Source organism: Aegilops tauschii, chromosome 2 (genome assembly GCF_002575655.3).
Source record: "Aegilops tauschii subsp. strangulata cultivar AL8/78 chromosome 2, Aet v6.0, whole genome shotgun sequence".
In the NCBI taxonomy this organism is placed as follows: domain Eukaryota; kingdom Viridiplantae; phylum Streptophyta; class Magnoliopsida; order Poales; family Poaceae; genus Aegilops; species Aegilops tauschii.
The window spans coordinates 156,256,024-156,271,647 of NC_053036.3; the positions used below are offsets into that span (position 1 = coordinate 156,256,024).

At 46.9% G+C, this 15,624-nt stretch overlaps 1 protein-coding gene across 1 annotated transcript; it reads left to right on the forward strand.

Moving 5' to 3' along the window:
* Positions 1-7,593: 7,593 nt before the first annotated feature.
* Positions 7,594-9,284, forward strand: LOC109736635 (protein BZR1 homolog 1). Its single transcript, XM_020295848.4, has 2 exons — positions 7,594-8,062; positions 8,209-9,284. Exons 1-2 carry the CDS (start codon positions 7,805-7,807, stop codon positions 8,890-8,892), a joined length of 942 nt encoding a protein of 313 aa, XP_020151437.1. The 5' UTR covers positions 7,594-7,804; the 3' UTR covers positions 8,893-9,284.
* The last annotated feature ends 6,340 nt before the right edge of the window (positions 9,285-15,624 follow it).

Below are 15,624 nucleotides of genomic sequence, written 5' to 3' on the forward strand. Positions count from 1 at the left end.
TCCTCCTTATGAGTGGCGGTCGGGGACGAGCGATGGTCTTTTCCTACCAATCTATCCCCCTAGGAGCATGCGTGTAGTGCTTGGTTTTTGATGACTTGTAGATTTTTGCAATAAGTATGTGAGTTCTTTATGACTAATGTTGAGTCCATGGATTATACGCACTCTCAACCTTCCATCATTGCTAGCCTCTTCGGTACCGTGCATTGCCCTTTCTCACCTCGAGAGTTGGTGCAAACTTCGCCGGTGCATCCAAACCCCATGATACGATACGCTCTATCACACATAAACCTCCTTATATCTTCTTCAAAACAACCACCATACCAACCTATTATGGAATTTCCATAGCCATTCCGAGATATATTGCCATGCAACTTTCCACCGTTCCGTTTATCATGACACGTTCATTATTGTCATATTTCCTTGCATGATCATGTAGTTGACATCGTATTTGTTGCAAAGCCACCATGCATATTATTTCATACATGTCACTCTTGATTCATTGCTCATCCCGGTACACCGCCGGAGGCATTCATATAGAGTCATACTTTGTTCTAGTATCGAGTTGTAATCATTGAGTTGTAAATAAATAGAAGTGTGATCATCATCATTCATAGCGCATTGTCCCAAAAAAAGAGAAAGGCCAAAAGAAAAAAACGAATGGCCCAAAAAAAGAAAATAAAAAGGGGCAATGCTACTATCTTTTTCCATACTTGTGCTTCAAAGTAGCACCATGATCTTTATGATAGATAGTCTCTTGTTTTCTCACTTTCATATACTAGTGGGAATATTTCGTTATAGAACTTGGCTTGTATATTCCAACAATGGGCTTCCTCAAATGCCCTAGGTCTTCGTGAGCAAGCAAGTTGGATGCACACCCACTTAGTTTCTTTTGTTGAGCTTTCATACATTTATAGCTCTAGTGCATCCGTTGCATGGCAATCCCTACTCCTCACATTAACATCAATTGATGGGCATCTCCATAGCCCGTTGATTAGCCGCGTTGTTGTGAGATCTTCTCCTTTTTTGTCTTCTCCACATAACCCCCATCATTATATTCTATTCCACCCATAGTGCTATATCCATGGCTCACGCTCATGTATTGCGTGAAAGTTGAAAAAGTTTGAGATTACTAAAGTATGAAACAATTGCTTGGCTTGTCATCGGGGTTGTGCATGATGAGAGCATTCTTGTGTGACGAAAATGGAGCATGACCAAACTATATGATTTTGTAGGGATGAACTTTCTTTGGCCATGTTATTTTGAGAAGACATAATTGCTTAGTTAGTATGCTTGAAGTATTATTATTTTTATGTCAATATTAAACTTTTATCTTGAATCTTCCGGATCTGAATATTCATACCACAATTAAGAGGGTTACATTGAAAATTACGCCAAGTAGCATTCCACATCAAAAATTCATTTTTTATCATTTACCTACTCGAGGAGGAGCAGGAATTAAGTTTGGGGATGCTTGATACGTCTCCAACGTATCTATAATTTTTTATTGTTGCATGCTATATTATATTCTGTTTTACATGTTTATTGGGCTTTATTATACACTTTTATATACTTTTGGGACTAACCTATTAACTGGAGGCCCAGGCCAAATTGATGTTTTTTGCCTATTTTAGTGTTTCGCACAAAAAGAATATCAAACAGAGTCCAAACAGAATGAAACCTTCGGGAAAGTGATTTTCGGAACAAACGTGATCCAGAGGACTTGGAGTCTACGTAAAGTAATCAACGAGGAGAGCACAAGGCAGGGGGCGCGCCTACCCCCCCCCCCCCCCCCCGGCGCGCCCCCCACCCTCGTGGGACCCACGTTGCTCCACCGACGTACTTCTTCCTCCTATATATACCCATGTACCCTGGAAACATCATATACGGAGCCAAAACCCTATTTCCACCGCCGCAACCTTCTGTACCCGTGAGATCCCATCTTGGGGCCTTTTCCGGCGCTCCGCCGGAGGGGGCATTGATCACGGAGGGCTTCTACATCAACACCATAGCCTCTCCGATGATGTGTGAGTAGTTTACCTCAGACCTCCGGGTCCATAGTTATTAGCTAGATGGCTTCTTCTCTCTCTTTGGATCTCAATACAAAGTTCTCCTCGATCTTCTTGGAGATCTATTCAATGTAATCTTCTTTTGAAGTGTGTTTGTCGAGATCCGATGAATTGTGGGTTTACGATCAAGTTTATCTATGAACAATATTTGAATCTCCTCTGAATTCTTTTATGTATGATTGGTTATCTTTGCAAGTCTCTTCGAATTATCAGTTTGGTTTGGCCTACTAGATTGATCTTTCTTGCAATGGGAGAAGTGATTACCTTTGGGTTCAATCTTGCGGTGTCCTTTCCCAGTGACAGCAGGGGCAGCAAGGCACGTATTGTATTGTTGCCATCGAGGATAAAAAGATGGGGTTTATATCATATTGCATGAGTTTATCCCTCTACATCATGTCATCTTACTTAAAGCATTACTCTGTTCTTATGAACTTAATACTCTAGATGCATGCTGGATAGCGGTCGATGTGTGGAGTAATAGTAGTAGATGCAGAATCGTTTCGGTCTACTTGTCACGGATGTGATGCCTATATACATGATCATACCTAGATATTCTCATAACTATGCTCAATTCTATCAATTGCTCTACAGTAATTCATTTACCGACCGTAATACTTATGCTATCTTGAGAGAAGCCACTAGTGAAACCTATGGCCCCCGCGTCTATTTTCCATCATATTAATCTTCCAACACTTAGTTATTTCTGGCACCGTTTATTTTTGCAATCTTTACTTTTACTCTTTATCATAAAAATACCAAAAATATTATCTTATCATATCTATCAGATCTCACTCTCGTAAGTGATCGTGAAGGGATTGACAACACCTTTATCGCGTTGGTTGCGAGGTTCTTATTTGTTTGTGTAGGTGCGTGGGACTCGCATGTGGTCTTCTACTGGATTGATACCTTGGTTCTCAAAAACTGAGGGAAATACTTACGCTACTTTATTGCATCACCCTTTCATCTTCAAGGGAAAACCAACGCAATGCTCAAGAGGTAGCAACGGTGATGGTGAAGTGATCTCTGCAGGGCTTCGCCTAAGCACTACGAAAATATGACCGGGGGTGTAAACGGTGAAGGGGGTGCCGCACACGGGTAACAATTGATCTGGGGTGTGCTAGGCGCCCCCTGCCACTTATATATAGATGGGTGGGGAGGGAAGAGGCCAGGGCGCGCCCTAGGGCTGGCCGCCGGCCCCCTAGGGGCCCTGCCTTGCCCTGTGCCCCCCTGCCATGTTTTCCCAAGTGGGAAGGAAAGAGGGGGGGAGGGAAGGAAGTGGGAATCCTAATCCACACTTTCCTTTCCCTTCTCCCCTTTCATTCTCCTCCTTAGGCCGGCCCATATGGGGGGCACACTAGCCCCTTGTGGCTGGTGCGTTTCCCCTCTTGGCCCATATCTTTTGCCGGGGGTGCCTGGAACCCCTTCCGGTGACCCGATAAGTACCCGGTAACCCCGAAACACTTCCGGTGTCCGAATACCATCGACCTATATATCAATCTTTACCTCTCAACCATTTCGAGACTCCTCGTCATGTCCGTGATCTTATCCGGGACTTACAACAACATTCGGTCACCAAATCACATAACTCATATAATACTATATCGTCATCGAACGTTAAGCGTTCGGACCCTACGGGTTCTAGAACTATGTACACATGACGGAGACACCTCTCCGGTCAATAACCATTACCAATAGCGGAACCTGGATGCCCATATTGGCTCCTACATATTCTACGGAGATCTTTATCGGTCGAACCATTATGACAACATACGTAATTACCTTTGTCCATCGGTATGTTACTTGCCCGAGATTCGATCATCGGTATCTTCATACCTAGTTCAATCTCGTTACCGGCAAGTCTCTTTACTCGTTCTGTAATACATCACCTCGCGACTAACTCCTTAGTCATTTGCTTGCAAGCTTATGATGTGTATTACCGAGAGGGCCCAGAGATACCTCTCCGATACTCGGAGTGGCAAATCCTAATCTCGATCTATGCCAACTCAACAAACACCTTCGGAGATACCTGTAGAGCATCTTTATAATCACCCAGTTACGTTGTGACGTTTGATAGCACAAAAGGAATTCCTCCGGTATCCGGGAGTTGCATAATCTCATAGTCGAAGGAATATGTATTTGACATGAAGAAAGCAATAGCAATAAAACTGAACGATCATTATGCTAAGCTAACGAATGGGTCTTGTCCATCACATCATTCTCCTAATGATGCGATCCCGTTATCAAATGACAACTCATGTCCATGGTTACGAAACCTTAACCATCTTTGATCAACGAGCTAGTCTAGTAGAGGCTCACTAGGGACACGTTGTTTGTTTATGTATTCACACATGTATTAAGGTTTCCGATCAATACAATTCTAGCATGAATAATAAACCTTTATCATGAATAAGGAAATATTAAATAACAACTTTATTATTGCCTCTAGGGCATATTTCCTTCAAGATGTGCCCTCCACATATACCGAAATATTGGCCGAGAGTAGTGTGGATTTGAGTGCCCCGCTTAGCGATTTCGATGCGACTTACGTTGAGGTCGAGGTGGTGGTGGTGATGGTGGTGGTGGCGGTGCTCGTTCTCCTGTCCAAGTTCATGAAGATGGTGGTGCTACTTGTGAGCTGCATTAGGATTTACTTGAAGAGGAGAGGATGAAACAGTACAGTAGAGATAAGTATCTCCCTCAGTTAAGAACCAAGGTTTTCAATCCAGTAGAAGAACCACACAGAACCTCGTTAACAACACCCGCACATACAAAAGCAAATACTCACACCCAACGCGATCAAGGGGGCTGGGTTGCCAATCCCCTTAACGGTTATTTGCAAGGATCAAATCTCGTAGTGATAGATAGATAAAATAAATTGCAAAATAAAATAAAATAAATAAAAATACAATGAGGTATTTTGGATTTTATATATGATAAAAGTAGACCCGTGGGCCATAGTTTTCACTAGAGGCTTCTCTCTCGAACACCAAGCATATGGTGGGTAAACAAATTACTGTTGGGCAATTGATAGAAAAACACATAATTACGACGATATTCAAGGCAATGATCATGTATATAGCCATCACGTCCGAGACAAGTATACTCACTCATGTCTGCATCTACTACTATTGCTCCACCCATCGGCCGCTATCCAGCATGCATCTAGGGTATTAAGCTACAAAAACAGAGTAACGACTTAAGCAAGATGACATGATATAGACAAAGTAAATCCAATCAATATGAATAAACCCCATATTTTATCCTTAATGGCAACAATACAAATACACGTCCTTTTCCTTTCTGTCACTAGGATGGAGCATCGCAAGACTGAACCAATCACAAAGCACATCTCTTATTGCAAGATAAATCAATCTAGTTGGCCATACCAAATGGATAGATCAGAGAGAAATACAAAGCTATGACAATCATGCATAATAAAGTTCAGAGAAGACCCAATTAATATTCATGAATAATCTGATCATAAACCCACAATTCATCGGATCCCAACAAACACACCGCAAAAGAAGATTACATCGGATAGAACTCCAAGAAGATCGAGGAGAACATGGTATTGAAGATCAAAGAGAGAGAGAAGAAGCCATCTAGCTACTAGCCATGAACCCGTAGGTCTGTGGTGAACTACTCACGCATCATCGGAAGAGCAGCAAGGATGATGTAGAAGTCCTCCGTGATCGATTCCCCCTTCGGCAGAGTACCGAAAAAGGCCTCCAGATGGGATCGTGGAAGAACAGAGACTTGCGGCGGTGAAAAAAGTGTTTCGGGTGGCTCTCTGTTGTATTGGGGATATTTGAGAATTTATAGAAGCGGAATTAGGTCAAGAGATGCCATAAGGGGCCCGCAAGCTCAGGGGGCGCGCCCGGTAAGCTTGTCGCTCCCTCGTGATTCTTCTGGTCTTCTCCCAAACCTTCTAGGGTCTCTCTTGGTCCAAAAAAATCATCAAAAAGTTTCGTAGCGTTTGAACTCTGTTTGGTATTGATTTTCTGAAAAGTCAAAAACAAACAACTGGCACTGGGCACTAGGTTAATAGGTTACTCACAAAAATTATATATAATTGCATATAAAACATCCAAGTTGATATTATAATAGCTTGAAACAATCCAAAATTATAGAGAGGTGACGTTCTTCATAACAATGAAAATGTCGCTTGATTGCTCTATGTCATTTGAGCATCTTTTGTTTTGTTTGATCGCGCATTTGTAAGGCTAAACTTGATACCTCGCATATTGCGCATGATTTTGGATGTGATGAATTAGTATGATGATCAACCAGTGATGTATATATACGATAATGAATTACATATGAACTAGTGATGATGAACTTATCAATATTTGTCGCGCGGTACCGCGAGCTCTCCGGCGCGGAACAGATCCCGTAAACGCATCCCGCAAAACATTTACAGGACGGGTTTACAGGATCTGTTACACCGGATGGCTCACGGTACCATAAAAAAAATTTATGTATGCCCTCTTAAACGAGTTTTGCGGGACCCAGCTGGTTGCGGGATATGTTATGCTCTAAACCTCTCGGTCAAACACCTCCACCAGTCCCCGCAAAAAAAAAAACACCTCCACCAGAACGGGGTCCCGGCAGACGGTCCACGGCGCCTGATGGTCCTGCATCCGCAGCCTAATTATCCATTCCGTTCTCTGTCACCGACCGTCAGACTGCGCAAAACAATTGTATTACGGCCACGGGCGCGGTCAAAGCAACATAAGTTACAGCAGAGAGCGCTGTCACCTGCCCCTTGGCACTGGCATCGCCGTCGCTCCAGCCTCCCGTGATTAGGAGTAAATAAATAATGTAAGTACAGTATAATCGAAGGTCCAGACCGTGACTAACCAGTTAATCGCGACATACTGTACGTAGTACAGCACATTTCCCCGGTTCCGGGGTAGAAAATGATTGGTGTGAACGGACGGCGTTCCAAGACGGCGGCGTTGGGGCTACAACTCCACACGGGAGACTGGGGCCCCAGCATTTTTTCTCTTTCAGACAATGGCCGGCCCGAGCCGAGCATGTTTGGTGGAGTTTCTTGCACGGAGAAGTTTGCGCATGTATACTAATATTTGGGAAATCTGCCAAGCCACGCACACAGCCACCCACCGAATCGAACCCAGTACTGCGACTGTACACGTACAATTCTGCCCTCCGTATTCACCAGAACTTGCTTCCATTCCATTGGTCGATCGACGACGCTACTCTACAAGCGAGTTTCTACGCACGCACGCACTTTGCGAGGAGCAGCGCCCCTAGATACTCCTCGTTCGTTGTGTACCTATCCTCCAGCACGACGGCCGTAAAATTCGTGGGGCAAATCCCAACGCGCCGGGCACAGGCACATGACACACGCAGAGCACCACTCGCACTCACCTCAGTTCACACTCACCGTCCTCAAAAGCCGAGCCCGCCAAGAGGGAAAGGTGGGCCCGGCCCGGCCCGGACACAACCAGTAGAATCTGGCCAATCCAGTCGCAATAAAGCGGACGGGGGTCGCCGTACCCTCCTCGTGAGCCAGCCCAGACGACCCCACACCAGAGAGCACACACCACGCCACTCCACGCCGCGGCTAGCCCAGCTCCCTCCCGTCCCATACTGTAGCACCCCACCTCACCATTAAAGAAACGAGCTAGGCCAAGTGGAGAGAGAAGAGAGGGGACGGGGAGTGAGAGAGAGCAGCAGCGGAGCGGAGCAGAGCAGCGAGGAGCAGGGGAGCTAGCATGACGTCGGGGGCGGCCCGGGCGGCGGCGGCGGCGGAGGCGGACGCCGGGCTGGGCCGGACGCCCACGTGGAAGGAGCGGGAGAACAACAAGCGGCGCGAGCGCCGGCGCCGGGCCATCGCCGCCAAGATCTTCACCGGCCTCCGCGCGCTCGGCAACTACAAGCTCCCCAAGCACTGCGACAACAACGAGGTGCTCAAGGAGCTCTGCCGCGAGGCCGGATGGGTCGTGGAGGACGACGGCACCACCTACCGCAAGGTGAGAGCGAGCTAGACCTCGTTTCTTGGTCTCGGGATCGAGATCGGCCCCCTCCCCTCCCATGTTTCTTCTCTCCCTCCATCTCCTGGATCTAGCTAGGCTTGCTTGGATGTGTAGATCTGATTGTTTGGTTCGATTCGTGGCAGGGATACAAGCCGCCGTCGTCCGGGCCGTTCGGTGGGGTCTCGTCGGCGGGCATGAGCCCCTGCTCGTCCTCGCAGCTGCTCAGTGCGCCCTCGTCGTCGTTCCCGAGCCCGGTGCCTTCCTACCACGCCAGCCCGGCGTCGTCGAGCTTCCCGAGCCCCTCGCGCCTCGACAACTCGAGCCCCGCCTGCCTCCTCCCGTTCCTCCGTGGCCTCCCCAACCTGCCCCCGCTCCGGGTCTCCAACAGCGCGCCAGTGACGCCGCCGCTCTCGTCGCCGACCGCGTCGCGGCCGCCCAAGATCCTGAAGCCGGACTGGGAGGTCGACCCGTTCCGGCACCCGTTCTTCGCCCTCTCCGCGCCGGCGAGCCCCACCCGTGGCCGCCGGCACGAGCACCCGGACACGATACCGGAGTGCGACGAGTCGGACGTCTCCACGGTGGACTCTGGCCGGTGGATCAGCTTCCAGATGGCCACGACGGCGCCGACGTCGCCCGCGTACAACCTCGTCAACCTAGGCGCCTCCAGCTCGAACTCCATGGAGATGGATGGAATGGCGGGGGAGAGGGGCCGAAGCGGCCCGGAGTTCGAGTTCGACAAGGGGAGGGTGACGCCGTGGGAAGGGGAGAGGATCCACGAGGTCGCCGCCGAGGAGCTTGAGCTCACGCTCGGCGTCGGCTCGAAATGACGGCCATCCGCGGACCATTGCACTGGCACTCACAAATGCCAGCCAGTGATGGAAAAAATGGTTTCTTTCATGAACCTCGAGTCCTCGTCAAGCACAAGCTAAATCGTGGTTGCTGTTGGATCGGCCGTTGCTGCTGCGATTTGGGCAATTCGTTCATTCTAGGTTTAGGGGATGGATGCATCTGTTGTTCGATTCCTCGGACAAGAGAAAGGGAATCAGAAACAATCGTTCATGCCAATCGGCTGGTCACGGATTGTTCCATTATTCATTCATGGATGTAGCTAGTAGCTGGCTTCTTCTTATTCTTCTTTCTCTTTGTGTTCTTGCCATGCATGTGTATGTCCTCAAAATGTGTGTGAGCTCATGTGGGGGAAAGTCCAGTTGGGTAAAAAGGTGGATGGAGCTGAGCTTTATGCCGTGACCTGAATTAATCTCTCTTTGACGAAGCAGGTAAACCAGTAGGAGTACGTACATGGAGCTACTCATCTCTTTCACTTTTGACAGCGGGAGCATGCGTCGACCCGGCCACTAGCATGCAGATTCCCTAGCGTCACCGTCGGCACGCGAGCGATGGCATGGCTGAGCCGAGCACGAGGATTTGTCCGATCGGAGACCACTGTCGCTGTTGTACTCCGCAATTCGGCCGAAAAAACACTGGAAAGAACGTGGCATATATCTGTAGAAGAGTAGCTATATATCTGTATATCCTCTTTCAGAAATCTCCAGCCCTGGCCTAGTTGGTGCATGCCAGGCGGTGGATGAGTCCAAAACTCCAATTAACACTCTGTATGCGGTACGGAAAATGTGCCGATTGGCGGGGCCGCGCCGGGGGCGTCGCACAGTCACAGAATCGGCACGCTCGTCCGCTTTCCAGGGCCGACGGCGCCCAGAATCGACGACGGATCCCCGATCCGGTTGTGGTTGCCCGGCTCCGATCCTACAGTTTCTTCTTGCGATGGTGCGCTCGTGCGTGACGGGGCAACCACTCCGGCGGGCCGTGCGCCGGTCGAGCCGTGCGCGTGGGTCCTCCCCGTCGCGGCGCGCGCGCATGTGCGTGTGTCCGGCGAGCGATCGCGCGTCGGCGTCGGGCAGCTGGCGGTGCACGTACGGGGTAAGGTTTGTTCCTGTTGGATTTCGGCGGGCACCGACCGGTGGGTGGTGGAGCCTTTTCTTTTCTAATCTAATCAGATGCTCCACCACTCGTGCACCGCGGCGACGACCGACCCGCCGCTTGCCGTTCGTTAGCTGGGCGTGGCTCGGTGGCTGTGTCTGTGTGTGACGAGAATCCGGGGTGTGATGTTACAGTATAGTAGCAGCAACCGCTCCGCGACCACGTAGTACTACGTTCTGCGAAGGTATGCGGGTCGCCTTCATGGCGTATTTTGTGTTGGTCGTTGGTCTAGGGCACACCGAGCTCGTGCCGTGACTGCGCAAACTGCCGTCATTTGTCAAAGTGTCTTTTGAAACTTTAAGCTGACTTTTTTAGGGGAAACTTTAAGAAGACTTCTTAGGGAGTAAGTCTTCTTAGTATATACTGTATGAGATAAAAAACGAACATCGAGTACAATCAAGACAAAATAGCTCCCTAAGACATTTTAAAGAAAGAAAAGCCCATATAATCCTTAATTCGTAACTCGGTGACAGGTACTAAACCAATCAATATATTCATAACGAGAAAGCTATTCTTCATAAGACTGGATTTTTGCAACAGGCACGAACGATTCGCAAGACGCACGATCCGCATCGAACGATCCACGTTGGGCCTCCCGCACTGGATGGATCTCTAGCTACTTTTTTTTTTCTGTTGGCTGATTGCTAAGCCGAGGAACCCAGGACGCACAGGCTCCGCATGCCCCCTTCGACCAACATGCTACAACATGTTAGTTGTCCAAGTTGGAAAACATAAGAACTTAACCTTTTAAATCTCGTAGCATCAGAATAAAAGTTGTGCTAGTTCCTGAATTTTTTTGCTGGAAGCTGGAGTCAAACTCCAGACTCGAGAATTGTGACGAGGGACATGAAACACATGGACTAAGCTGCTTGTTGTGATAAATTGTAGTGTGGTGTAGTACTTGCGTCAATTCCTAAAGCTCGACTGGAAGTTAGCGACAGATCCGTACGACCTGATCGTTACTCGTTGTGGATCGCACGACCCCGAGCACCCCGACAATATCGTCCACACAACCCACTTCTCTCCCAACGCAGGCCCGCTCCCTCTTCCTTCTTTCCCCGACGCAGGCTCGTTCCCTCTACTTTTTTTCCTCACATGATCACATCCCATCGGCCCATGTTCCTAAATTAAGAGGACCATTTACCGATCGCATCCTTGCCCATGTTCCAAAAAAAATTTGATAGCTTCCTGTGCTGGATAAGAATCGAACCTTGTACCTCAAGTAGTAATTCCTACGACACAAACAACTAGCCCGGCTTCAGACTTCCTGTTTTTGAAACAAGTTTACATGATACTTGTTCTTGGTTAATACAAGTTTGAACATTAAAAATTAGTGGTCAGGTCAATGATTCCCCCACTAACGTGATTCTTTTGACCTGATTTTTTTGTTAAAACATCCCCAGTAATGTTGTGTGAATAACATGGTCATTAACGCACCGCAGACCTGATAATTTACATACAAACACCCTGATAACTCACACGTCACAGACCTGATAATTTATGTACCCCGATCCTGATAAATTTGGCATGGGGGTGGTGATCAAGTATCCATCGGTAACTTTCGTGTGAATAGCATGGTAACTCACACAACGGAGACCCGATAACTTATGCACCCTGGTCCTAGTACTTTTCGTGAGGGAGGGGTGATGAATATACCCCCGATAACTTTTATGCGAATAGCACGGTAACTCACACCTCGTAGACTTGATAACTAATGCACCCAGTCTTTTGGTAAATTTGGTGACTGGGTGGGGGGAGGGTGGTTGATGAAATATACGCTTGGTAACTTTTTGTGTGAATAACATGATAACTCACACATCGCAGACCTGATAACTTATGTGCCCCAGTCTTGATAACTTTGGCGACGGTGGCGAGGGGTGGGGGAGGGTTGTTGATGAAATATACCTCCGGTAACTTCTTTGTCAATATCATGGTTACTCACACATCATAGACCTGATAACTTTGGTTTGGGGGGGGGGGGGGGTGGTTGATGAAATATACCCTTGGTAACTTTTTGTGTGAATAACATGATAACTCACACATCGCGGACCTGATAACTTATGTGCCCTAGTCTTTTTGGTAAATTTGCTGACCGGGTGGGGGGAGGGTGGTTGATGAAATATACCCTTGGTAACTTTTTGTGTGAATAACATGATAACTCACACATGCAGACCTGATAACTTATGTACCCCAGTCTTGATAACTTTGGCGACGGTGGTGAGTGGTGGGGGAGGGTTGTTGATGAAATATACCTCCAGTAACTTTTTTGTCAATATCATGGTAACTCACACATCATAGACCTGATAACTTTGGCATGGGGGGGGGGGGTAGGGGTGGTGATCAAGTATCCCCCAGTAACTTTCATGTGAATAGCATGGTAACTCACACATCGGAGACCCGATAACTTATGCACCTTGGTCCTGGTACTTTTCGCGAGGGAGGGGTGATGAAATATACACCCGATAACTTATATGTGAATAGTACGATAACTCACACCTCGTAGACCTTATAACTAATGTACCACAGTCTTTGGTAAATTTGGCGACTGGGTGGGCAGAGGGTGGTTGATGTAATATACCCTTGGTAACTTTTTGTGTGAATAACATGGTAACTCACACATCGCAGACCTGATAAGTTATGTGCCCCAGTCCTGAAAACTTTGGTGACGGTGGTGAGGAGTGGGGGAGGGTTGTTGATGAAATATACCCATGGTATGAAATATACCTGATAACTTAGGTATAAACAACGCGGTATCTTTAGACCCGAATAAAAAGATACTGAAACATACCCCGGTTACTTATGTGCAAATAGCATGGTAATGTATGCATCTGGAGCTGATAACTTAGATATAAATACCATGGTAAATTTGACCCAGGGGAAAGAAGTCGTTTAAAACACATCACCGATCGCTTCTGTATAAATAACATGTTAATATACATATAACATAACTGATAACTTTACAGTAACTTTTGACCCAAAAAATGATCAAAACTGAAGAAAATATGCCCTAGAGGCAATAATAAAGTTGTTATTTATATTTCCTTATATCATGATAAATGTTTATTATTCATGCTAAAATTGTATTAACCGGAAACTTAGTACATGTGTGAATACATAGACAAATAGAGTGTGCCTAGTATGCCTCTACTTGACTAGCTTGTTGATCAAAGATGGTTAAGTTTCCTAGCCATGGACATGTATTGTCATTTGATGAACGGGATCACATCATTAGAGAATGATGTGATGGACAAGACCCATCCGTTAGCTTAGCATAATGATCGTTTAGTTTATTGCTATTGCTTTCTTCATGACTTATACACGTTCCTATGACTATGAGATTATGCAACTCCCGAATACCGGAGGAACACTTAGTATGCTATCAAACGTCACAACGTAACTGGGTGATTACAAAGATGCTCTACAGGTGTCTCCGATGGTGTTTATTGAGCTGGCATAGATCGAGATTAGTATTTGTCACTCCGTGTATCGGAGAGGTATCTGTGGGCCCTCTCGGTAATGATCCTCAATATAAGCCTTGCAAGCAATGTGACAAATGAGTTAGTTGCGGGATGATGCATTACATAACGAGTAAAGAGACTTGCCGGTAACGAGATTGAACAAGGTATGGTGATACCGACGATCGAATTTCGGGCAAGTAACATACCGATGACAAAGGGAACAACGTATGTTGTTGTGCGGTTTGACCGATAAAGATCTTCGTAGAATATGTAGGAACCAATATGAGCATCCAGGTTCCGCTATTGGTTATTGACCGGAGATGTGTCTCGGTCATGTCTACATCGTTCTCGAACCCGTAGGTCCGCACGCTTAACGTTCGATGACGATTTATATTATGAGTTATGTGATTTGATGACCAAAGTTTGTTCGGAGTCCCGGATGAGATCACGGACATGACGAGGAGTCTCAAAATGGTCGAGAGGTAAAGATCGATATATTGGAAGGCTATATTCGGACATCGGAAAGGTTTCGAGTGATTCAGATATTTTTCGGAGTACCGGAGAGTTACGGGAACTCGCCGGGGGAAGTAGTGGGCCTTAATGGGCCATACGGGAAAGGAGAGAAGGGCCTCAAGGGGTGGCCGCGCGCCCCCCCATGGCAAGTACGAATTGGACTAGGGAGGGGGCGGCGCCCCCCTCTCTTTCCTTCTCCCTCTCCTACTCCTTCCATCTCTCCCCTCTTGGAAAAGGAAGGGGACTCCAACTAGGATTGGGAATCCTAGTTGGACTCCCCCTATAGGCGCGCCCCTCCTAGGCCGGCCTCCTCCTCCTTCCTCCTTTATATACATGGCCAAGGGGGCACCCCAAAGGAGAACAGACAATTTCTTAGCCGTGTGTGGTGCCCCCCTCCACAGTTTTACACCTCGGTCATATCGTCGTAGTGCTTAGGCGAAGCCCTGCGCCGGTAACTTTATCATCACCGTCATCACGCCGCCGTGCTGACGAAACTCTCCCTCGACCTCAGCTGGATCAAGAGTTCGTGGGATGTCACCGAGCTGAACGTGTGCAGATCGCGGAGGTGCCGTGCGTTCGGTACTTGATCGGTTGGATCGCGAAGACGTTAGACTACATCAACCGCGTTACTAAATGCTTCCGCTTTCGGTCTACGAGGGTACGTGGACACACTCTCCCCGCTCGTTGCTATGCTTCTCCTAGATAGATCTTGCGTGATCATAGGCAAAATTTTGAAATACGACGTTCCCCAACAAAAAACATGTCAACATGAGATCTAGTTTTGAAGTTCTCATCGCGATGAATTTTTTATGTGAAAACGATTTTTCAATCAAAATCGACAGTTTGAGCTATAAGACATTTTACATCTTCGAAATAGCGAAATCTACAATGACATTAGGTTTTCTATGCTCTACTGTTTTTGCATGTGGAGAGAATGTTGAAGGAGCCATTTTTATGCCCCGGTAATTCCATGTAAACATGATGGTAACTGGCGTACCACATAGGTGATAACTTATTTAGCCTAAGTCTGATAACTTTTCACCCAAAAAATTCATCGAAACATACCAAATGGGATCTAGTTTCAAAGATCTCATCGTGACGAATTTTTTATGTGAAAACGGTTTTTCAATCAGACCAATGGTTTGAGCTACAAAACATTTTAAAGTTTCGAAATATGAAGAATCTTTGCTGACATCATCTGCTTTGTCTTTTAGTTTGCATGCATGCATAGAATCATTAATCAAAGCTGGCTGCATGCATTTCCTCCACCACCACCCACAGGATTAGCTAGCTAGTAAACTCGCATCCATGTGTGACCGTCCGCACCTGTCGCTTAACGTCCACCTAGTCGGACGAAATCTTCAAAATTCAATGACCGGTTCAATTTGCACAATAACCACAACAATAACTATGGAACGGAGGGAGTACTAATGTAGCACTTGGCGGTCACTCTCGCCGGATCATGAGACATGATTCGCCAGACTTACCCGTCTACTTTCTTACATATTGCTCTCTCCGATTCATCATGCAAGGATGTTTTGTTTCTATAAGTTGTAGCTTTTTAACAGTGTACATTTTTTCTCAGAAACA

Excerpts from the sequence above, each read along its gene's own strand:
- LOC109736635 (XM_020295848.4), top strand. The coding sequence starts at position 7,805 with ATGACGTCGGGGGCGGCCCGGGCGGCGGCGGCGGCGGAGGCGGACGCC. Across the intron at positions 8,063-8,208 it reads ACGGCACCACCTACCGCAAG|GGATACAAGCCGCCGTCGTC; the intron begins GTGAGAGCGAGC and ends GATTCGTGGCAG.